This window comes from Pantherophis guttatus, chromosome 1, assembly GCF_059756535.1.
Source record: "Pantherophis guttatus breed Tessera chromosome 1, ASM5975653v1, whole genome shotgun sequence".
NCBI lineage: Eukaryota > Metazoa > Chordata > Lepidosauria > Squamata > Colubridae > Pantherophis > Pantherophis guttatus.
Genome location: NC_142063.1, coordinates 85,473,110 through 85,498,627, shown reverse-complemented (window position 1 = coordinate 85,498,627; position 25,518 = coordinate 85,473,110). Strand labels below are relative to the sequence as shown.

At 36.2% G+C, this 25,518-nt stretch overlaps 1 protein-coding gene across 3 annotated transcripts in view; it reads right to left on the bottom strand.

The window, feature by feature from the left end:
• Positions 1-25,518, bottom strand: part of SHANK2 (SH3 and multiple ankyrin repeat domains 2) — a 373,648-nt gene that overhangs the window by 258,850 nt on the left and 89,280 nt on the right. For all 3 annotated transcript variants that reach the window (XM_060687619.2, XM_034417321.3, XM_034417322.3), the window contains exon 10: positions 23,984-24,050. In XM_060687619.2, the coding sequence (XP_060543602.2) occupies positions 23,984-24,050 (67 nt within the window). The remainder of the gene's footprint in view (positions 1-23,983; positions 24,051-25,518) is intronic.

Below are 25,518 nucleotides of genomic sequence, written 5' to 3'. Positions count from 1 at the left end.
CGCTCACAACCAGAGAACCAATGTGCTGAAGCTGACCAAGCTAAGGACGCTAGCCAGATGAATACCTGGTAGACAGAGGCAGATTTTTTCCCCCTATTTTCCTCCCAAAAAACTAAGGTGTGTCTTGTACTCTGAAAAATACAGTCATTACTTTGTCAAATTATGAACAACAAAATACAATATGGCTACAAAAAAGTAAAGTAGAATCAGCCTTTTGAGGTAGGCAAAAATAAGAATGGGAGTTTCTAGGAGTGTTGGGATGGATTTTAATGTGGCTAGAATATGGTTATAGAATGTTGAAAGCCCATCAAAGCCTCTCCCTAGGTCAACCAATATGTAGTCAAGGCATTGTGTTTCTTATGTTTTCTACTTTCCCTGGACTTAGATATCATTATGCAACAACTTGGAGTCTTCTGCCCCTTCTGAATCAAACCTACATTCTATCAAAAGTAGAAAATAAAACAGAACAAAGTTTAACCTCCGACTTTATCCAAGAATACTATTTAAATAGGGGGGGAAATCTACCAATCTGCTTTTCATGAAACTTCTTGGAAGACTGACTCTTTTTTATCATAGCAATATAAAATCTCTTGTCTTCTTGCCGGGCATTGCCCCCCTACTATATGTTCATTTTGGCTTGAACTACAAGGGAGACTAGATAACTGGTGTGAACAAAGTAGAACTGTCAGCTGCGTTTTGTTTTGTTCATAGCGGCCAACAATCAATAATAACAACAAAATTCCAGAGGACAAATCAATGGGTGTATGAGAAAGTTGCATTAAGTAGGAAAGCCAGCTAGTGGTCTGTGTGTGAACTCTATTCTGAATGACAGGTTATTTTGTTGTTGTTGTTTTGCCACAAGGCTATTAATCTCTCTGGAAATTGATGATTTTATAGTTCTATGTCAAAGAAAAATACTCATGAAAGAATGAGACAAGCATTAGGGAACTCTGTTGATCTGTGTGTGAATTCCATCCTTAACAGTCTCTGTCTCTCTGTCTCTGTCTCTGTCTCTGTCTCTGTCTCTGTCTCTCTCTCTCTCTCTCTCTGTGTGTGTGTGTGTGTGTGTGTGTGTGCGCGCACGCACACACACCTGTCTGTGCCTATATATGCGTGTATCCATCCAACTATCCATCCATCTGAATAGGAGAATAGGAGTATAGAAGAGCCTTTATACATGTTACGGAAAGTTAGTGCAGTTTGTTTTTTTCTGTTGGAAGTAATGCTGGATAGAAAGGGAACAATCCACCAATTGCTATCCTAAAATTGTCTTATAATAGATTTGCAAGAATATCATTTCCTGACCTCATAGTTAAACCCTAGCAAACCTTGGCATGGGACAGCACAGTTCAGACAGGAGGAATCCATCTGAATGATTGCCCTTATGAATTGAATGCTTAAGCAACAATGCAATTCAATTAAGTAAAACATTTTATAACATTTAAGCTATTGCCACACTAAATATTTCCCTTTAGAAAATAATCTCCCAAATTTCTATGGTAATTGGAAAAGGAATTGCAAAATCAGATCCGATTTTGCAATTCCTTTTCCAACTATCATAGAAATTTCCTGACCTAGCCTCTAACATAGCTAAAAGGGGAAGGTTTCATGGCTATAATAAATGAAGCTTCTAAACATTATCATGTCCAAGCTATCTAATCAAGATTTTTTTAAATCTAGAAAGTACAGCAATTTGCCAAGAAGTGGGGAGAAAAACCTGATGGTTATCAAGGACAATAAAAACCAAATAGTCGGCTAATAACCAAAGTATATCATTCTTAATTCAAGTTGCCTTGGGTCACTTTAAAATAAAAAATGTTGAAGTTCTCCAGTTAATATTAATGGGACGAGACAGAATAAAACAATTCTGACCATAGTTTCAGTTTCAGTCCATGAAAAAACTGGACTCAGTTAGATGAAGAAGCACTCACCAGTACAAAAAAGTGATGATCTACTTTATAATCAACAATTTTGGAACCTGAAATTAACATGTAATATGAAACATTAGAAAAAATATGATTTGTGAATTACTTTTTATTTTCCTAAATCTTTATTTTTATATAGTTTTGGCTTTTCCTGCAGTAGCAATGAGAGAGACCATCTTCCTGCTTTCTCTCCTCTAGGTCTTCCCCCACCCTCTATCTCTGCCTCCTTGTTCTTAGAAGGCAGCTGTAGTAGCTTTCTAGGCACCAGGGATCCTGGAACATGTAATTTTCCCAGGGGCACCCAGCAGGTTTCCAAGCATCAGGAGGGAAGTGATGTAAGGGAGGTGGAAGAAAGAGAAAGAAAAAAATGGGGTTCCTATTGTTCCTGTTGACATTTCTAAAACCAGCAGTACAAAGGCCCAACAGCTGCAGGTAAAAGGCCTCTATTGCTTATATGGGGAGACTGCTGATACGAGAAGCTGACAGCTAGAGATGCCAATTACAAATAAGTGTTAAACTTGTCAGAAAAAAGAGACTTTTCCAAGAACATTTAAATATTGCTTAAAATTGTCAGTTCCTTTTTGAATTGCGTCTTATCCAACACCAAAAATATATAATTTTAAGACATTATAGAATCTGAAGAGTACAAATGGGAAGACACAAGATAATAAAAACCACTTTCTCCAATAAAACAGTTGAGTTTCCTTTTGAAGAAAAAAGCACATTTGAGACAACTATGACTTGGATGACTGAGAATCTTCACAGACTTTTCTCCAATAAAATAACATTTGTTTTATCTAGCAGAATGGTAGACATCAATATATCATAAACTTTTAAAACTTATTTCATGTTTTTAAAAAGAGAGATTTCTCATATGAGCTGGGTTAACCAATGATTTTGCTAGTAAAGGGAGCCATGGACATGGTTTTGGAGAAGTCATCCAGAAGCCATAAAGACATAACAGATGCAGAAACATGCACTAAGCTCTTCCAACAATAATATAGTCAATTTAATTTCTGGGTACTCCATTTACAGTAATCATGTCCATGGATATGAGCTTGGTTTTGGTTGTTTGAAGACTACGTTAGAAATGAAGAAATCATTGGATTGGAAAAAATTATTTAGCCAGCCTCCTTTTTTATTTCTGTTTCCTAGGGAAATTACTGTATGTTTTCTTCCTTACTATTTCCAATGTTGGTATTCCAGTCCCCAACCACAGCACATTTTGTGTTCATGTTCTCTCAATTTCAAATTAAATGTGATCATAAAACTCATCAACCTCTTGTTTTACATAAACTATGGTAATCATGCTATTAAAGGATTGTCCATGAATTCTGGGTCATACTATTTGGTCATTAATCAATTGTACACAAGTATTGCTCTTGCTATATCCTTCCTACTTTCTGACAACTGCTGTTTGTTTTTTGGGTCCTGAGTAGAAAACACGATTTTTGTTGGAAAGTGTCTAATTCCAGTCCATTCCTATTTGCCAAAGATGTCAATGTATAGTTGATTCATTTCATGTTTCACTGTGTTGAACTTTCACCTGTTCATGCTGCTGACCTTCCCTGTTCCCACTGTAATTGTCTGCATCTTCCAATTTTCACTTCTTGAATGCCAACATTAACCAGATATCTTTCATCTAGCTGCATCATAAACACAATTAGTACTCACACTTCCCCAGTAGAATGTTGAATGCCATCTGATCGGATGGGTTTACCATCCAGCCATCTATTGTCAGTCACTTAATAATGTCTATCCACATGATTTTCTTGGTAAAATGCATTCACTTTCAGCATCTTCCTACATCGCTCCTGTACTTCCTGTAGCTGAGTATCTGGCTTGACCTTCATGTAGAGGTGGGATTCAGCCGGTTCTGTCTGGTTCAGGCGAACCAGTAGTGGCGACTGTGGAAGGCTCCGCCCACCCGCCTGGACGTAATGCCATCCTATTTAGCAACATTTTCGAGGCCGGGTGCATACACGGAGGAGGCGTGTATGAGCGAAACGAGCGAGCACGCATGCTCACATTTGCGAACCAGTACGGAAAGTAAATGAATCCCACCGCTGCTGGGAGTTTATAGCTTGGTTGCATACTCCTTGCTTTTTGATCATTCTGCCACAAAAAGGCAGCATAGCAAGACTTGTAGTGGAAAAAATTCACTCCTGATAAAGAAATGTACCATGTACAGAACAGTAGATGGCAATAAAATTAGAACTTTTAGTTTTTATTTTCAGCTTTATTGTCAATTCCACATATATTTTACCTTGAGATTATTTCTCTAAATCACGATGTCATTATATTTCATACTTTACTGGATGTAAGCCCATTTTTTGTTGAGTCCCAACCTAATCTTATAACATATGACACAGCTTGGAAAAGTTGTTGTTATTGTTGTTAGATGTTGTATTGTCATATGAAAAGTGCCAGCTATGCAAATTGTAATCTGTCCATAAAATATGGCATGATATCTTGATTCACACTAGCTGCATAGCTAGAGGGAGAGAATATATAATAATTACTTGAACAGATTTCATAACCAATCATGAACTCTCTATGATATTTATTCTATCCTCACTGGAAATTTTATAATTGTGTAACTTTCTGCCCTTTACTCTCAACTGGAGGGAATAAAGTGTGTAATATTGCTATTTAATATTAAAGTTAATATTTGTATTTTAGCTGTTGCACTCCAAAAGTGACTCAGTATGCGTCATCATTTTTTAATATTCTAGGAACTTTTATCTTTGGCTCAGATATACTATTATACTGTATTAATTGTGCAGAGAAATCATGTTAGTCAATAAATAATACTATGCTATTATTATATACTAATATAAATGTTGATTATGTGCTATTAACTCATTTTCATCTCCCAGTGACAACATAGATTTTCTCCATGAAATATTAATATATTACACTATTGATATTGCCCACAGAGGAAAAAAGCTAAATCAAGGAGCTTGTCTGACCCAATTAGAATGATCTTAAAATTTAGGAATATACCACTTACATACTCTAAATCCTCTCTACTTGTTCCCCCAACTAGTAAGACATGAACTATCTTTGCAACAACCTAGCATACTAGGTAGGGCATCAGATGATACTCTTATCCCTTGATATAATTTCTAAAGCAATCTCTTTCATTAATCTGAATGAGAATTGGTGTAGAACAATGTAGTAGAATTCAATTCAATTCAGTTCAATTTAAACCTTTATTGTCAATGCACAACATGTGTACAATGAAATTGAATGAGCCTCCTTGCTTTTGTCTGGTACAAATTTGAAGTCTACAATCTGGGAAGTTTAAGGTCAACCTTTGAAAGCTTTTGCACAATATTTAGGGCACATAAATACAATTTTTGTTTACCAAAAATAATCCTTATCAAACTTGAATGCTTTAATATGAAAACTTTGACCATCCAAAAAATTGTGTACATTTTAATAAACATATAGAAACTACTGAACATATAGAAACTATTGTAAACATTATTAACTGAATTTGGCTTTGGGAAAGCTAGTATATAAGCATATGCCTACAGCTGATTTGCTAGCATGTGAAGGATAACCCTCAAAATCTCTTCTCTACAATGTAGAATATTTTCAGCGGTTCTTAAAACAGAAGTTTTACATTAGTAGATTAAAAAAATAGATGACAGACTGTTTCACTGACAGCCTCAGGGCTCAAGTGTCATCATAATAAGAAGAGATGGCAGTAGTTCTTACAAAACCATAAACAAACATGGCATATGAAGGCTGCTAAAGCGAACAAAGATATGTATGCAGCACAGCACTTTCCAGTCAAAATACTGTGTAATATGTGAATGAATAGTCACACTGCTCCAGCAGATCTAACATGCTAGCATTTTTAAAAAATGAATTCAGGAACTAAACTTTTACTCCAATTCAATACCTTGGCTATGGCCCTTTTAGGCATGTTCTGGAAAAGAAATAAATCCTAGAATGCCATTGTCCTGGATTTTGATACAATGGGGATAATTGATCACAAGTTTTGCAAAGTCCCCTTTATTGAGAAACCTGAAAGCCTCATATAGTTTGGATCAAAGGGCAAGGAACACTTATTAACATTATTTGGACCAGGAACATTTTCAGTTTCTGAGATACCTGAGACACTAGAACAATTTGTTAAACTAAAAAAAGAAGAAGCTACTATTAATTTTTACAAGAATTTTTATCAATAAATCAGTCTGATATGCATATACTAAGAGATGAATGGAATAAAGAATTAGCGGTTCCTATATTGCCTATGGGACTGTATCTTAATTTCTATAGCAAGAGTGTATCAATGCACTTTAAACTACAATACATAAAACAAAAAATAATATGTAGAATTTATTGGAGTCCTTTATGCTTGTATATAAAGAATTATTTAAGACAGCATTTTGTTGAAGATGCAATAAGTTAAATCCTTCTTTAAAACACATGTTTTTACAATGTCCTGTATCAGTGATGGCTAACCTTTTTGCCATCGCTTGCCAGGAGCGCGGGGGGAAGGGGGAGTCATGCGCATACATGCCTACATGCATAATTCTATGTACCCCGCACTGCGCATTCGTCCCCCTCGCCCCACGCTCCAGGCACGTGATGGCCTGGTGGGCCCGTTTTTCTTTTTCCCCCAAGCTCCAGAGCCTTTCTAGGAGCTTGGGGAGGACAAAAATGGCCTTCCCCACCTCCCACAGGCCCTCCGGAGGCTGGAAATGGCCTGTTTGCCAACTTCCAGTGGGCACAAAAGTCCGGAAAATCAAGTGGCTGGTGTGCGCATGCGCGCCAGAGCTGAGCTCACGTGCCCACGATATGTGCCATAGGTTCACCATCACGGTCCTATATGTACTAAGTTTTGGGAGAAAGTAGTGGACCATATAAACGTGACTGTGTGACAAGAGCTAAAACTGTCAGAGAATAGTGTTCTTTTGAACTGCATACCGGTACTTAAAACATTAACCTAGGGAAATTAACAATGAGACAACACAAATGGATTTTTCTCTCTATTATGGCTAAAAAAGTGATATTGCAGCATTGGAAAGATAAGCGTACCACCCTATTCATTCAGTGGATTGAAAACCTGACCAGGTTTGCCACCTATAGCAGATTGCCTATAGTCCAGTGGTGCGTTTCTACTGGTTTGGGCAAACCGGTAGTGGCGGCGATGGGAGGCTTCACCCACCTGCCCAGACGTCATCATGGATGCTCTGTGCATGCATAGAAGCACCACACATGAGCGAAGCAAGCACGCACGCGTGCTCCTGATTCTGAACCGGTAGCAAGTGGAACCCACTACTGGTATAGACATCGATTTTGTATGGACAAGTATAATGAAATATAGGAGTCATTTATACAAAATATAGTATGTTAAAAAAAGAGTGATAGTTATAAAAGTATATTAGAATATGCATGTGTGCATGTATAAACTATTTATATTAAATAAATATGTAGAGAATTGTGCCTGTTTACTGTTGTAAGAACAATAAAATTATACTTTATGCTTTGTGTTTTTTTTGTTGTTTTTTCATTTATTTTTTTTAAGCATCTGTTATGCATTTTTAATAATCAGATATGTTTGGTTTTGTTCTTTTTTGTTGTATTTTACAAGAAAAAAAGCCAAAGGGCCAGGAATCATGGCAGAGCAGCACATAAACTTTATTCAATTGGATCAAGATGCTGGATTACTTTTTCTTAGAATATGACTGAATGGCTGGATGGCTGGGAATAACTCCTCTTATATTTCTTATGATATTTTTGACTGCAATATTACTACTTTCATTGCATTTGTATACTGTATATCTTGGTCTTTTTATTTTCAGTATTTGATCATAAAAATAGGAAAGAAAAATTATTTTAGATGAATACTTAGGTTTTTCTAGAAATACTTCTTGCCCAATCATTCTATCTCAAGGTTTGGGGAAAATGTTAAGTTTTTAAAAGTTCACCCAAAGGAGGCAAGTTGGGGACCATACACTGTAGTTCTCCAGCAGATAACTGGATATAGCAACTTACAATAATCTATTTAATGTTATAATAATAAAATAACAAGAATAAGAGAGGTATACTTTTCCAGTGTTATAGTCCATGTTACAGTTCTTCTCTATGGAACATAGAAAAATCTTTTTAAACTAGGAATTATTGCATACTGTATATTTAATCTGCACATTTCTACTGTTTACAAATAAAAGCAAGATATTACTGCATGGAAAAATTTTTAAATCACACTAGTGAAAGAAATGTCAAAAATTCCAGTGTAATACTAGGATTTATGAATTGTTGTGACCAAGGCCCAAGTAGTGATTACCAAACACAATTCAGTCCTCAACAAACTTATTTTATTAAAACAGCTGAGAATTAATTCATTCTCAGCTTAGTCCAAAACAAAATTCTTAATAACCAGTCTGTCAGCCTTATCACCAACCTTTGATGTCTTTGGCAACCTGCCAAAGGCTTTTCTTGGCAAAAACCCCACAAAGTTCAAGAGATGCTAACAAGAAGCACGGGAATCAACGTTGCTTTTCTACAAAGAACCCAACAGCTCATTGCTGCTCTTTTAAGCCTTATGGGAGTGGCAAATCATCTTCTGGCCTTACTCCCGAGTTGTCCTTTTTTCTTCGCTGCTCTTGCCTTCTGGCAGCTCTTCGCATGCATGCACTAGGAACAGGCTCCTCTTGTTCCTCTCCCTCTTGGTTGTTCACCTCTGGAGGCTCTGTAGTCCGCACATCACTCCCAAATGGCCCTGGCCCCATCTCTGCCTCCGACTCAGAGCCCTCGTCTGGGCCTCCCCCTGACTCCAGGACTGGCCATTGTCCTCCCCAGCCTCCTCACTGTCCTACTCCGCTGCCAGGTCTGCAGGCTGCTGGCGGACCACAACATGAATAGCCAATTAAATAAGTCTTATGGAAGACTGATTTTGTATAGGGTAACTGCATCAAGACAATTACATGCAGAAAGATGTAAAAGTACTAATATACCCACTTTGGAAGAATGGATTGTGAAGTGGCAGTGCTTGCAGAAATGGTCAGGGATACACCAGGTACTTTTCTAAAACAGAGACCCCCAACATTTCCTGCTTTGCAGACCCGCCAGGGTGGCGGGAGAGGGGATGGTTCCACGTGAGCAAGAGTGCATGGGCAGACATAGTGGTGAAATCCTCCTCGGATCGCCAGCAGTTCGTTGCCCACGCATGTGCAGTGCATGCCAAATGCACACTGTGTGTGCGCATGTACTGCGTGCGCAAAAAGCATGCTGTGTGCACCAAATGCGCGCTTCACATGGGAAAAGAAGACTTCACTAGGTAGAACAGCGAGGGGGGAACAGCTGTGCTGCATGATTTAGCTTCACTAGAAAGCAGGATTTCCTGCTTTCTAGCAAAGCTAAACCGCGCGGCACAGCTGATTGTTGGAAATACTGGTTCATACGAATCAGTAGGTTTTTTAACTACCAGTTCGTCCAAACCAGTAGTTTTTATCACTACCAGTTCGTCTGAACTGGAGAGAACCGGTAGCATTTCACCCCTCGGCAGGCAGCTCCATTTGCACAAGCATCACACAAATGGAACACGCTTACCTACACTTCCATTGCCCAGTTACATAAGCCTCAAGGCCTGGTAGTGGGCCACTGCCTGGGGGCCAGGGACCCCTATTCTAAAAGACTGGAAATCTTATATGGACTTTTGAAAAGTAAACAGAAAAAAATGAAATGGTAATATGTGGGTTTGCTGATTAAAAAGAAGAGAATATGGGAAGAAGAGAACTGTGTTGTAAGTTTATGAGGAAGGGAAGAGATAATGAATGAATTTGCTTGTAACCACTGTATGGAATGAAAGTTGATTCTTTATATATCTTTTCTTTTTCTGCCTGCACTTTTTCTCCTTCTTGTATCTTTTATCTATTTCTTCATTTTATTCTATATAATTTAATATTTTATTAATTTGAATTATTTAAAAATTCCAGAGTAATATAAAAATTACATTTAAGGTTTAATAGTATATTAATTTATTAAAATGAGCTTTCCTCCAGCAGTCATTTCCAAACAACCTGATATATATCAACTCAGGTTAAAAGAGGTTGTTCTATTTCAAGAAACTTAATCCACTAATATCAAAGTAGTTGTGAATGTCACCCTATAATTTTTATTGTCATGCTACATCTGTTACAGGAATCATGTTGAATTCCCATTCTGCTAGCTCAGCCAGGATTAATTTGTATGTTCTGATATAATATCTAAGCTTGTCAGATGTTCTGGCAAAAGAAAGCAGGCCAAAGCTGCCAGCAGACAGATGAGAAATTTGGGATTATAGCTTTATGACTAGACCTGTCCATGCTATGTATCTCTACCTAACCTTTGATATTTTTCTTTCTTCTCCTTTTAACATACTTTCTAAAAGAAAGAATTGAAAAACATAATTGATGTGATTCCTTATGATAAAAGACTCTGATGATTAGTGAAAGATACAAGAATAATGAGAGATTGTGAGTGCATTATTTTAGAAACAATTGACATGGAAAAGAATGGAAAAAGTGAAAGAAGGAATAGTGAAATAAAATGATTGCAAGAAGAGAAATAAAAAACCTATACAAAAAGGTATTAAACCACCATAGAAATGAAAAGTGAACATAAAGAAATGTGAAACTGCTTGAAATGGAGGAATGATGTTGCAGAATGCCACAGAAGTATGTATGTTGCATTTACTTACACTGATTGCTATGATGCTCCAATCCAAAGAATCTGAGTAATTAACAAGCTTTGACTATCCCTCAATCAACAGTATCAATGTCTTCAAGACATTATTCCTCCATTCCATTTTACAAAGCCCTCCAAAACAGCCAGGTCTTGACTATTTTTTGGAAATATAGCTGGGATGCTTATGCTTCAAGGGAGTTTGTTCCAGAAAAAGGGGGCATCACTGAAATGACTCATATACAGGAATGCCTAGGAGTCATGATGTCACATTCTTATGGAGGAGTGACTCTTAATATGTCTTTCCTTCTTGATCTATCCAGATATCTATCCAGAGTAGATTGTTTTAGAAATCACAGGCTTTTAACCATGCAGGACTTCAAAAAGTGGCCCAATCTCCACCAAACTCCTAGAAGTCCCTTAAAATGTGGCTGTCAGCATGATTGGATCTCTCAGGGAAACGGACAACTGATGAGATGGCTACACTACACTACCCAAATTCAAGAGTCATATATACAAGGATTTTTCTTTTATCTCCTTCCTTTAATTTCTTTTTATTACTGTTTCTTACACTTTCCATACCTTGCATAATGTTGCAAATTCCAGAAAGGAACATCAAGATGGATATGCACGTATGTAAGTCCTCTTTGTCTGATTCCTATGCAAAATTCATTGCCAATTTTTCATGCCAGAATTTATATTAAAATGAAAATCACATGAAATTAGGCAAGGGCCACCTGTAGTCCCAAGCTGCATTATCTATCCATATTTTACAATTTGGAACATTCGTTGCAATTAATGAATATTTGCTTTCTTCTTTTTTCCCTATTAGTAATGCACAATATACAATGCTCAAAAGGCCACAATGTTTGCAGGCCTGATTTCGAACGGCAAGCAGGTTAGAAAAGTAATACACCATTTGAAAACTTACACTATAGACTATTATAATACAATAATGTCAATTTCATGCATTGTAAACAAAGCTAGAACTGATTGAAATATGAAACCCATTTTCAAAATATTTTTTTAATGTTTTTGGAGACTGAATGTAAAATAAAAATAATCCAAAATATTGGAAACAGGCAGAGCTTTATATGCATGATGTCAAATCTGTGTTCATTAATTATTTGTACAAAGTCTGGTCTGTTTGTTCAACTTAGAATCTAGAAGAGCATTTTGGCAGATGATGGCATACATTATTTTACAGGAAAAGCATGTGAAGATACCTCTAATTTTGTTTGTGAAATTGTTGGATCCTGTGATGGCGCAGTTGATGTAAATGTCGGGGAAAGTAAAGATCTAGATTTGTTGCCAGGAGTTGAACATCAGGACTCAGAAAAGACAATATCAGAAGATTTTAACTTCCCACGACACTTGATTATAGATTTCAAGATAGCTGTTTTTAAAACAATTGAACTACACCACCACTGTTGAGCAAGAGGTTGTGGAACTCACCTAGATCGAAAGGTTTCAGGCCATTTCAGAAGGTCTTAACAAACATGGGTTTTGAACACATTGCTACTTGATGAGGTATTTGCAATCGGTCTCACATGTAACTTATTCTATATAAACACACTTTCTCCTCACCCGTAGCTTCATTCCAATTTACATTGCCTCAACTACTTTATGCTCTAACCAAGAGATATATAGTTCACAAATAATAAAAATTGTTAGTCTGAAAAGGTGTTACCAGACTCCTTCCAATTTACTGTTAATTGCTATTTCTTGCAAGGCAATGTAAAACTAGTATAAATAAATAAATGCAAATAATTACAATCTTAGAAATAATATCCTTCCCTGATATTAAGAAATAAATTGTCTACTATTACAACATATATTTAAAAGTACTCCTCTGTTTATATTTTAGAAAAGCCTCCTGTTTCTAGCCTCCAACATTACCCATCTTCCACTTATCCCAGTTTTAAATGTATAGTTTGATCCAAACTGGGATTGGACTGGGAGATATTGTTATTAGTAAGATAATTCAAGATTATCTTCCTTTAAAATGGTCACATGTTCCAAACTGTTCTCAAATAAGACAAGTGTAGCCTTCTTAAGCTTATGAATGTTTGTTAGGAAAGTATTTAAAAATGGTATCAAAATAATATCAATTATTCCATATTCATAAAACATATATTTCAAATATAACAATCCCCATGAAAAAAACTTTTAAAAACTATGGGAAGAGGAATTAGAATTGAAGCCTATTGAGTCATTATGGAGCTCTGAAATGGTGTAAGATTTCCCAATATCCCCGATCATAAAAATAATTCACTTAAACCCAATCTTACTCAATTACTGGTAGCTTCTTCATCGAGATGTCTGTATTTTAGAATGGAGCAGGAAAATTGCATAGATTGCTATTCATCAGCAAATGACCACTCTCAAAACAGTCTCATCCCACCTCTTCACCAATAAGAACAATATGTTTGGTTAGTCTGTGTAGCAAGGAGAGTTAATCCCACATATCACTAAGTGGGAAAGAAGTTATACTTTATTGCTATAAGGGCTAAGGACTGGTAATCAGCAAAGATTCTTAAGATAGATCATTATAATTACTCCTATATTGAAGATGAGAGGGATCCACTGTTGATCCTGAAACTGAAGTGAGTTGCCAAGAGCCATCTAATGAATTAAACAGTGAAATTAGATCTGAATCAGGTTGTCACATTTTACATTACTAGGCCCAGTGCTATAACTACTCATTAAAAAGTAATAACAAGGTAGGAAAAACCCTAGAATTCTGACTTGCCCTACCAATGATCTTTTGGAAGCAAGTAAAAATGGAATTCTTCTGGAGGGATTTTTAAACTTAGGTTTAACTCAGCTAATATGACACTACCTTTTGAATTGGCTTCTTGTGTGCTCTTTATGTTTGCGTGATTTTAATTTATTTGTTGTGCAATTGGCATTTAATTTTCTGCCACAGATGCCAAGACTCTCACAACTATGACAGTAAGAAAAACCAACTAAATAGGTATAGAATAGGTGGTACCTGGTTCAGTAGTGGTAACTAGGAAAGGGATGTAGGTGTCCTAGTGGACCACCACTTAAACATGAGCCAGCAGTGTGCTGCAGCTGCCAAAAAAGCAGTTCTAGTGGGGATAGCATCAAGATCACAAGAAGTGATAGTACTACTCTACACTGCATTAGTGAGCCCTTACTTGGAATGCTGCATCCAATTCTAGCCACTAAGATACAAAAAAGATGCTGAGGCCTTAGAAAGAATTCAGCAACAAAGATAAGGGTTTGGAGGCTACATTGTACAATGAATGGTTAAGGGAATTAGGTATGTCTAGCTTGCTGAAGAGAAAGTTTAGAAGTGACACGATAGCTGTCTTCCAGTACTTGAAAGCTGTCATAAAGAAGAGGGAGTCGATTTATTCTCCAAATCACCTGAGGGTGGGACAAGCAGCAGTGGGAAGAAGTTCATCAAAGGAGAAATTGGAACTAAGGAGAAATTTCCTGACAGAGAGAACAATTAATCATTGAACAGCTTGCTTCCTAGAGTTATGGGTGATCCATCACTAGAGGTTTTCAAGAATTGATTGGACAATCATTTGTCTGCATTGTACAGTTCTCCTGCTTTAGGCAGGGGGTTGGACTAGAAGCCCTATTATCCTCTCCCTTCCCCTATTTTTTAAAAAAATACATGGATTTATAAGTCATAGTCACCACTTTGGGATGTGCATTTGCTATAAGGCAGCCGATCATGTTTATATATACCAGCTTCATCCATGAAATGAACTACAGACTTTTTCCCATCTGAAGAAGCTTTTAAAGATCATGAAATCCAATCCCATCCACATAGAACTGCTACCTGAAGCAAATACTGGCACTTATATAGGGGCTGGGGCACAGGTAGAATATTGAAGCAATGTATGGAAACAGGATACAGTGTCCAATGAATATGAATGACCAATCAAGCATGTGAATGAAGTTAATCAGCAATGGAGCAATGCATTTTCTATATGGATAACCAAATTAAGCATCATTAGAAAGAGCTGTGGTACCGCAGTGGATAGAATGCAGTACTGCAGGCTACTTTTGCTGCCTGACGGCTGCCTGCAATTTGGCAATTCAAATCTCACCAGGCTCAAGTTTGACTCAGTCTTCCATCCTTCTGAGGTGGGTAAAATGAGGACCCAGATTGTTGGGGGCAATATGCTGTAAACCGCTTAGAGATGGCTGTAAAGCTCTGTGAAGTGGTATGTAAGTCTAAGTGCTATTGCTAAGTGCTATTGCTATTAGATGGGTTTATGAGAATCTTTCTGCCAAGCATCAGTTGATCCCAACCTAATAAAAACCAATCAAACACAATGTTCTATTACCAACTCTATCATGAGTATAAAGTAAAATTACATACAAATTAACTCAAGGAGAAGAGTTTATACGTGACACTAGACATTAATACGCATACAGTTAGTCCTCGATTTACAACCACAATGGAGCACAAAATTTCCATTGCTAAGCAAGACAATTATTATGTTAGTTGTGCCCCACTTTGTGTCCTTTTTGCCACAGTTGTTAAGCAAATCGCTGCAGTTGTTAAATGAATCATGTGGCTGTTAAGCGAATCTGGCTTCTCCCATTGACTGCTTGTTGGAAGCCAGCTAAGAAGGTTACAAATGGTAATCACATAACAGTGGGGCACTGCAGCTGTCATAAATGCATGCCAGTTGCCAACCACCTGAATTCTGATCACATGACCATGGGGATACTGCAACAGTCATAAGTGTGAAAGCTGCTCATAAATCACTTTTTCAATGCCTTCAAACATTCACTAAACAAATGGTTGTAAATCAAAGGCTACCTGTATACACGTGTCTCTGTGACAAATATAGAAAATGCCATCAATTTACTATCTCTTAATTCTTTTTTTTTAAAAGAAAGGGTATTTTTCAATTGTAAATATCAATATGATTATAATACAAATATCAGGACAAAGCACTAATAACTGACCATGAAATATCTTATTAACAGTTGCTTTTCTGCAAACTTTAGAGTCTTCAAAATAGCAAAACAAACCTGTTTCAGCATCTTGGTGTCTACAAACAGCCCAAGCTATTTATACAAATCCCAGCACATTTTAAAATAGAATCAGAAGAGCTGGAAGACAGAGCCATTTGGCAGTACTATATAGATCGAGCAAACACTGGAAAATGAAAAAATAATTTAAAAATGTACATTTCGAGCAAGAGACCCTCTCTACAGATTATAACATTGAACTAATTCTTGATACTAGATCCAAAATTTACATAGAGAATATTACTTCAAGAAGTGACGAACATAGCTTCGGAATAATATTATGTGGAAAAAATGCACATGGTTAAGAAATTAAGCAGCTATAAAACTTTTACCTATATGTAATTTAACTTTTATTCCCAAATACTTATACATGCACAACAGTGTTGGGTTTCAAAAAATTTTACTACCGGTTCTGTGGGCATGGCTTGGTGGGCGTGGCATGGCATGCCTTGGTGGGCGTGGCAGGGGAAGGGTACTGTAAAATCTCCATTCTCTCCCAATCCAGGAGAATGTTACTGCAAAATCCCCATTTCATCCCCTGATCAGCTGGAACTTGGGAAGCAGAGACTAGATGGGAGTGGGACCAGTCAGAATTTTTACTACTGGTTTTCCAAACTACTCAAAATTTCTGCTACCGGTTCTCCAGAACTGGTCAGAACCTGCTGAAACCCACCTCTGACACACAAATGTTTTCTTCTCCATAAAGATACATAAACATACATAAAGATTTTTCTCATGTTCCTAACAATACACAAAAAGCTATTCTGACCTTACGTTCATATCGACTGAATGCATGCATATCATATACAGGATCATAATTCCTTTTGGTCCAGCCTGGTTCTCCTCTACCCACTCCATCACCCCGACCTAGGTATTTAGTTATGCATATGTTCCACTAAAGGTTGCAGATAGTTCCTTCAAACATTTCTATTATACAGAAAACTGACTCCAGATTAATGATTTGATTCCCAACATCACATACTTCCTTGATCTAATCTTGTGCCACCATTCCTTACTTCCCCTACCTCCGCAATTTCCATATTTTCCATGCAATTTTCCATGGTTCATAGATAAGCCTTTCTATAATAGAAATAGCTAGTGAAGATGTAGATTATCCTTACTCTTCAGCACTTTACACTGATTCTAAGGAAAGTAGAATATAGATTAAAAAAGGATTTAGTGTGTGTTCCTTCTTTTTCATCCAGCCTGTTCTCTCTATATGAAGTTGCTAATCTCAGGATCTTCCTTTTGCCTTTGTTCCCAAGCCATGCGTGCGTCAAGCTTTTTAATTCCATCTGGAGCTCCAAACAGAATGTAGCTAATTGGATGCTAGGCTTGGCCCATTCCTTGCAATTTCCCTAAATTGATCTTCTTACTGTTAAATTTATGAAGCCACATCACTAATTCTTGCTCTTGCGTGAACATTCATAGATGTATTTGCTTTCTCCAACACTGTTCTTGCAGAGGGCAGACTGAGGTCTGCATGGTACAGGCATATTTGTCCAAAAGGAAATTGCAAGCATCACTTCAAAAATATACTTCTGTATCTCTGCAAGGATCATGGAAGGAACAGCAGGAAGCTCTTCTAGGAAACATTTTTGGGGTAAATAACACTAATAAAACAAAAGGCTATTAATAAGCCAATTACAGAAATTGCAAAAAAGAAGGGGAAAAGAAAGAATTAAAAGTGAAAGGGCAATAAATCAAAGGGGGTTATATTTCAGAGGAAAAAGAATGAGGAAGTGAAGTGGCAGATCCAGAGCAGCCAAGCTAGGAAGAAATATAAAGCAAAAGAAAGAATTATATAAATATTCATTATTATCTATGTAAAATGTGATTATCATCATAATTAAAGTAATACCAAAATGGAGACAGAAGACCTTTCATTGACCTTATTAGATAAGATTTAGTGGAAGAGAAAATGTAGAGACAGAGAAACAGAGCAGCAAAAGTGCTCCTGAAATCACTGTGATTTTGAGGCTATAAGACCAGCGGTAATTTTAGAAAACAATACAAAAAATTCAGATGGCTCCAGGCTAGCAATTTTCAGGTGAAGAAAAGAAACATCAAGGAAAACTGTCTGACACTTATGTTTTGAAGCAGGAGGAGGAGGAAGGAAATCATTTGTATTTGGTAGCAACTTGTCCTTAAGCAGAATACAAGCAAAACAATAAAAATAATAGTGCAATATAAATCAGTCTCAATCTACATCACTATAAAAAATCAATATAAAAATATTATCTATTACCCAAAACACAACTGTAATTTAAGATGGGATTGCACACTGCAATTGGAAATAAAAAGTTCTTTGAGCTTCATAAAGGTCCTGAAAAATAGAAAAGGCTTTTTTAAGCCTCAGGGGACAGACTCCGAACAAAATTCAAAGGGTGTTGATTCTAAAGAGTAGGAGCAAAATGTAAGGTTGCTCTTTTCACAAGAGGGAAAGCTAAGTGATCCCATAGCTCAATGAAGTCAAGCAATTAGGAGTATGAATTGTAATCAAGTTATTAAGAAAGCTGGAACTCCTTGTATGAGGAGACCAGAAAGTCAGACTGGGGGAAGAATCAGGACAACAATTCATGGGAACAGTCCAAAACAGGTTGCAGAAGAAGATGCATGCAATAAGACTGAAACTGCAGCAGCTGAAACAGGGGGTGTTCAGCAGGTTAGCTAGATGTCTTTAATTGCATTGACCCAAACATCTTCAATTTTTTTAACCTGTAAATTTAAAATAATCCTTATTCAATTTTAATGTAAGTACAATAAAGGCATTCCTTGACTTATGGTCGCTTAACAACTGAAGTTATGACAGAACCTGAAAAGGCTACTTATGACCCGGATTGGAAGTTCTGATGGCCACTCCATTCCGCCACCACCACCACAGTCACATGACTGCACTTTGGGCCCTCGGCAACAAGCACACATTTACAGCAGTTTGCAGTGTACTGCAGTCACATGAACACAATTTATGTTTTTGCCAGAAACAATGGGCTTGCTTAACAATCACAGCATTTGCTTTACGACTACCACATTTATTTAACACAACCACAAAAGTTGCAAAATCAGGCATGATCATGTGATGACTCGCTTAATAACTGTCACAACTTACAACCATAATTACAGGCTCAATTTCAATCATAAGTCAAGGAGTATTCCCTATTATGGATTCAGTTTTTGTAATTTTCTTTTGTCTCTGCTTAGCAAAATTAAAATGCTGTGTCTAAAAAGCAGAGAAAAATATAACATCGTTTAAAAAGTCAATGTGCTTTCTTAAAGAATGATCAATAGGTATGCTAACAGTTATAGGATCAGAAAACAATGCTATAACATTTCATCATAAATGAAAATAATACAGTTCATACAAGTGTTACTTTTAACCTACTTTTATCTCATTGTCTTAATTTCTATCAACTTTACAATGTATCCTTTATTTGTTTCTTTTATAAAATCCATTTCCCTTCAAAAGTTAGAAAAGATATTATTTCATATGAAGTTACCATTCTAATTCCTATTAAAAATACAGAAAATAATTAAAACCTCAAAAAAGCATGAAATTTCTCCTCATGCCCTTAGACAATCACAACTCAGAACTTCTTAGTAATCCTTTGCTCCGTCAACTCAGTGGGCCATCGCAAAAAGAAAAAAGCAATTATTGAATGACAGAGCAGTAGAATATTGTTATTTCAAATTCCACTATGGCATTTGACAAGTCTTTTAAAATTACGGTATGCAACCAAAAATCCTAACAATTGAATTATTGTATGATAAACCAATTTAATTAAAGATTTTCAGGGATATAGAGTATCTTGAATTGTTTGGATGTGGGGAAGAATGACTGAGCAATTCAAATTTATAAGTAATACAAGATTAAAGGTGAAGATTTCCCAGTCCATTCATGTCCAATTCTATGGGGCGGTTCCATGGTTGAGGGAGCCAGCAATATCCAAAGTCATGTGGCCAACATGACTATACACTAAGGCGCACAGAACACACCATTTTCCATAGTCATGCGGCCAACATGACTATATACCAAGGCATCTGAAAAAAGTTACTTTACCACCAAAGTGGTTTGTGTGTGCATGTATGTACTCACATTTGCATGTTTTATGAGCTGTGGTGGCACAGTGGTTAAAATGCAGTATTGCAGGCTAATTCTGCTGACTGACAGCAGTTCGATTCTCACCGGCTGAAGGCTGACTCAGCCTTCCATCCTTCTGAGGTTGGTAAAATGAGGACCCAGATTTTTGGGGTCAATATGCTGACTCTGTAAATTGCTTAGGCAGGGCTGTAAAGCATTATGAAACGGTGTATAATTTTCATTCTAAGTGCTATTACTATTGCTTTTGAATTGCTAGGTGGGCAGGAGCTGGGGAAAGGACAGGAGTTCACCCCGTCGTGCAGCGCTCAAATCTTGAACCCGGGCAGTTTTTTAGCTGACGAGTTCATAGTCTTTAACCACTGAGCCATTGTGCCTCCTTTAATACAAGAACATTACTTATGTTCTATAAAAATGGAAACTTCTGAATTCTATTAAGCAAAATAGGAGCAAATAGCTTATCTATTTTAGCAATAGCTACTTAAAATTTTACATGTCAGTCAGTTGTTCCATCTTTGATATCATCTTGATAATCATTTTTACTTTTATTAATTAAATGCACCAAATAGATTTAGATAGTGAGGTGTTATATTCTTTTCTGGCTTCAGAACAAAAGTTTCAGATTTTATGGTTACAGATAAACAATGTTTTTAAATTTATAACATCTTTTACTTAAAAAAATAAGCATGTTAAATTGTCAGTAATGTTTTTATTTTGGCTTTTGAAATAAAATTACCATGAGAATTCATTATAGCATTTGAATGAAGATTAAGATTACTCATAACTAAAATGGTGAATGAACATGGCCACAATAATACTTCCTACCCTTTTTAGTTCTTCTAAGGAAGGCAAGATAAAAATAGTACAGCTCACACATGCTGCTCACTGTTTTATTTAAAGTTCCTTTCTAATTTCAATTGGTGAAAATCAGGATTTTAAAAATTCTGATACCTATGTTAGTCTGAAAGAACTATATTTTTAAAAATCCCACTATTAAACAATTCATTTGAAAAGCTATAAATAAATGAATAGAATTAAACCAGATGGCAATTAATTCAAATTCTTAGTTAAGAAGCAGTAATATTGACCTCAATCACTCTGGCTTCAAAATAAATGCTCAAGATGCAAATAAGCAGAAACGACAGCTGTTTCTTCAAAATATAAACAAAAAACATTTTCCATTATAAGCAGTATGCTTAGTGCATTGATATCCGGAATACCAATATATTAATTCTAAAGCAAATGCCAAATATAGCACATATAATAAAGAATGGGTTGAATGCATCAGCAGCCATTTGGTATCCACATATATAAAATTAAATTTTTAAAAATGCTTGAAACACCCACAAATCATCACATATACACATTCCTGCATAATTATAGAGGGATACAAGAACTCTGACTTGAAGCCTAGCAACAGTATCTAAGTATTAGTTAGTCTGCTAATCAACTACCAAAACTCACACACCACCACCTCAATGTGTTTCATATTTAAAATAAAATCCCTCCTGTTTCTATCTTCAGAGCAGCCGAAGGAAAAGGAATATGATAAAACAAACCTTGTTCACTTGAAGAGGAACAACCCATGTCATTTAATCCATCGGATAATTCATCTCATCACAAACAGCCAAGGCAATACAAAATAAAAAGAAGATTTAAAAATAGATTATCCAAGTCAAAGGCTCCTCGGTTTGCAACATCTTTGAAATGTGCAGACCTGTATTTAAAGAGATAGTCCAGATTCCTATAGATATTATTGCTAGTTTTTTGCATCTCCATCCTATAGAGGCCCTAGTAAATGCTGTATGGCAAATGCTTTCTAAAGCTTCAGTGCTCATTTAGTCACAGACAGCTGTAGACTGGATGAAAACAATCAGGGATTAACTTTTTTATTCATCGTAGCCTTTAATCTATTACTTTCTCTTCAGATAAATAAAAACATAAAATGTGACAACTAACTGCAGTACAAGCAAGCAAACATAACATGTCAATCAAGGATATTTATGTTTTGGACCCTAAAGACTTTCCCTCTTAAAAGACAGAACACTGGTTATAAAACATGCAGTAAATGAAATGATGCAGCTCTCAAGAATAATTTAAGGTGCTTATTAAAAAATACTTGGATAAATCTGTAATATTTATATAAAAGGCTTATTAAAATTGTGAAATTTGAATAACTTAAACTAAATCACATTTAGTGTAATACTTAAAATATAGCTACACTTATCAAAGAAATACGTATGACTCAGTCAGAAAAATCGTATTCACCTATTAAATGTCTATATATATATTAAAGACCAGGATCTTGTTTGTCCTATCAAAAAATTCTTTAAAATAGAATTAAGTATCTGTATCTTTCCAAGTAAGAATTTGATTTTTTTAAAAGATATGAAAACACACACTGATCATTTTCTTGATCTAAAAATAGCTGTACTAGTATACAGCAAATAATGCAATAATGAAATGACACAAACCAAGATCTTATTTAGATGCTATTTTTACTTCAGATTGGAGACACGTCTTAGGTTCATAAGTTTTCCTAGCTTCCCCATCTATAAAGGAAAAAAAGACTAAAAATGTGTGAATATAATGATAAAATGCATTTTTCTCTTGCTGACATCTTTAAAGCTAGCCTTCAGGGTGTGTGTCTGTGTGTGTGTGTGTGTGGCCTTCTAGCAACTGCCCTACAGTTTTCTTGGCAAGATTCTCAGAAGTGATTTGCCTTTTTATTCCTAGGCTGAGAGACAGGAACCGGGTATAATATGACGTATGACTGAGGCAAAATGTGTTTTTTCTGGTTAGGTCTACTGCTGTGAATAAATTGGAGCTGGTAAAACCCACACATATATATGCACACTTCTGGGTTTCAAGGCCACTTATGCTTCTGCTGAGCATGCCAAAACTTAGGAAAACCTGCAGATAGCAAGCCTCAGTCTTTTACGGAATGGAAATTCAAGCACAACCTGTGTTCGACCCTTAAGTACTCTTTCTTCCAATTCAGTCACTAATTATTCCCTCTCATTTGTGTGTCTGTGCCTGTACAAAGTTTTTTATTATTTTTTTTATTTTATTTGTCAAGAATGTATTAGGTAATATATATAAGTATAAGCATGAATTGAATACATTAAGTAGATACGAACAGAGGAAACATTAGGACGGGGACGGTAGGCACGCTGGTGCTCTTATGCACGCCCCTTACAGACCTCTTAGGAATGGGGTGAGTTCAACAGTAGATAGTCCTAGGTTAAAATTTTAACATAAGTATCTGGTACAAATCATGATGCATGAATGAAGGAATGACATCACAGTGCAAACCTAGTCTTTGTACCTGCATCCCAATGTTTGACATAAATACATGGGTCACATGGCTTGTGTTATGCCACAATGCACATTTTATTATTTGCCTCCTCGCTCGCACTTTCCTAGGGATGCCATTTGTGTTCTACCTCTATTTGATCCAACAAATTTCCTATTATATAAGATGTCCATCTTATCAGGATTTAGATGGTTTGCTTTCCTTCGTTGCTTCTTATCCTCTTCTCAGAAAAAACGATGTTCATCTCATATCGATATTTAAATGTCCAAAAATTATCCCATAAGTTTCAGATTATTTTTAAAAAGCAAAGGACAAAGCTCTTGTGACAGAAGGAAGAACCCTCTGACCACATCTGAGCTGGAGCTATATCATATTTCAAGCCTTCAACATGTTTATCAATTTTCTTCCTAGTATAGTGTTCTAAATCTGTACAATTTTTACTTTTACTCAATATTATCTAAGTAAAAAGATCCAAAAACCCATCACAGAAAAGATCTTTCTTCTTTCTCCGCACATTTGACGTATCTTCTAGATCTAAAAACTCTTAAAATATAATGTACAGTATTGTATTACACTACATTGGTCATTCCCCAGACTTATATAAGAGTATTAGGGGGGAAAATGATTTTTTTTTCTGATACTGTTCTGAGAGAAGCAACATTTTGACAGATATCAATAGAAGAGAATATATGTAGCTCAGGGTTGAACTCTGAAGTCTTTAATGGTCTCTGAGCTGGGTTGTTTGCTTGCAGACATTTTTTGGAGTTTTTGGAATTTTTCAAAGGGTACTTTGGGTTTTGTAGTTTGGGTTTTTATATATCAACAATTATTTAACATATAATACAAAAATTATTTCATTTTATTCTCATGCTATATTATTGATTAATGCAATAACTTCCATTGAATATTGAACAGAAATCCCAATGTACATACCAATATCAGTTTCCTTATGGTTCTTGATATATTCAGCAAGCTCAAAATTTCCAGCAATTATTGCCACCTGAAAAATTATAAAACAGGTTATATCTAATATTTCAGTCTATAACGTACAGCGTAAGTTTCAAATTCTAGGAATCAATATATAGATGATGAGATACTTCCACAGTACAACCTTCTGCATGTTTTCTAACTTCTAATGAGTCATGTACCTAAGAAGGTAAAAGTGCCCCTGGGGTTTTACTTTACAGTTGGCACCAACTTTATGGGGCGGTGCTCATCTCTTTGTCTATAAACTACTGAGCCAGTGCTGTCTGACAATTCCACAATCCTGTGGCCATCATGATGTCACATCACAGCGCAAAACATATGGCAAAACATGAAATGCTGTTACCTTCCCACCAAAGTGGTACCTATTTATCTACTTGAATTTACATGCTTTTGAAGTGCTGGATTGGCACGGGCTGAGGCAAGTAACAGGAACTTACTCCATCATGCAGCGGTAGGACTAAAAAAAAATGGACCATAGACCAGTGGTGAAATCTAAAATTTGTTACTACCGGTTCTGTGGGCGTGGCTTGGTGGGAGGGTAATGTGACTGGGTGGGCGTGGCCAATTTTTTTTTCACTTTTAAAACCATTTTTTCTACAACCTCTTCGGCGAAGAGGTTGTAAAAAATGCTTTCAAAAGACTCTGATGATCCCAGCTGAGTTGCCTGATCGGCAGAGACTTTTTTTCTTTTAAATGCCTCTGACGATCAGGCATTTCAGCTTGGATCGTCAGAGGTATTTAAAAGAAAAAAAGGGTTTCTTTCTTTTAAAAGCCTTTGATGATCCCCGCTGAGCTGCCCGATCATCAGAGGCTTTTTTTTTTACTTTTAAAAGCTTTATTTCGGCTGAAGAGGTTGTAGAAAATATGCTTTTAAAAGTAAAAAAAAAAGCCTCTGATGATTGTGCGGCTCAGCTGGACATTGGGGGGGGGCAGGGATTTTTGCTACTGGTTCTCTGAACCACCTGCATCCATCGCTACTGGATCAGGCGATCCGGTCCAAACCAGGAGCATTTCACCCCTGCCATAGACTTTCTCTATCTAGACTTTATCTATTATGCCACTGAGCCACCACACCTCCCCAGTCATATACTGCCTATTAAAAAGAAGCTTTAATTTCTGTAAACATTGATTTTAAACATAGGACTGGTCAACTGATGATTCGCAAAAATATATGTTGGCCACAGAATTAGCAAAAGTACATTTGACAACAATGCTTCATAATAGTGACATGTGGCAACATTTTTCCATGAATAGGCAAGCAAGTACCAAAATAAAATGCAAATAGAAAAAGCAAATCATAGGATATGTTATTATCAATCCACAAAAGTTGATAAATGTTTTTTCAGTTTTCAATTCTTAGTTTTGCAGTCCAAAACCCTTTCTGCAAAATTTGATTTTTATATATAAGATTAGAAAAAAGGACAGTATTATTTGAATGCTATATTTTTAACTGAAAATATGATCACACAATATTAGAACTA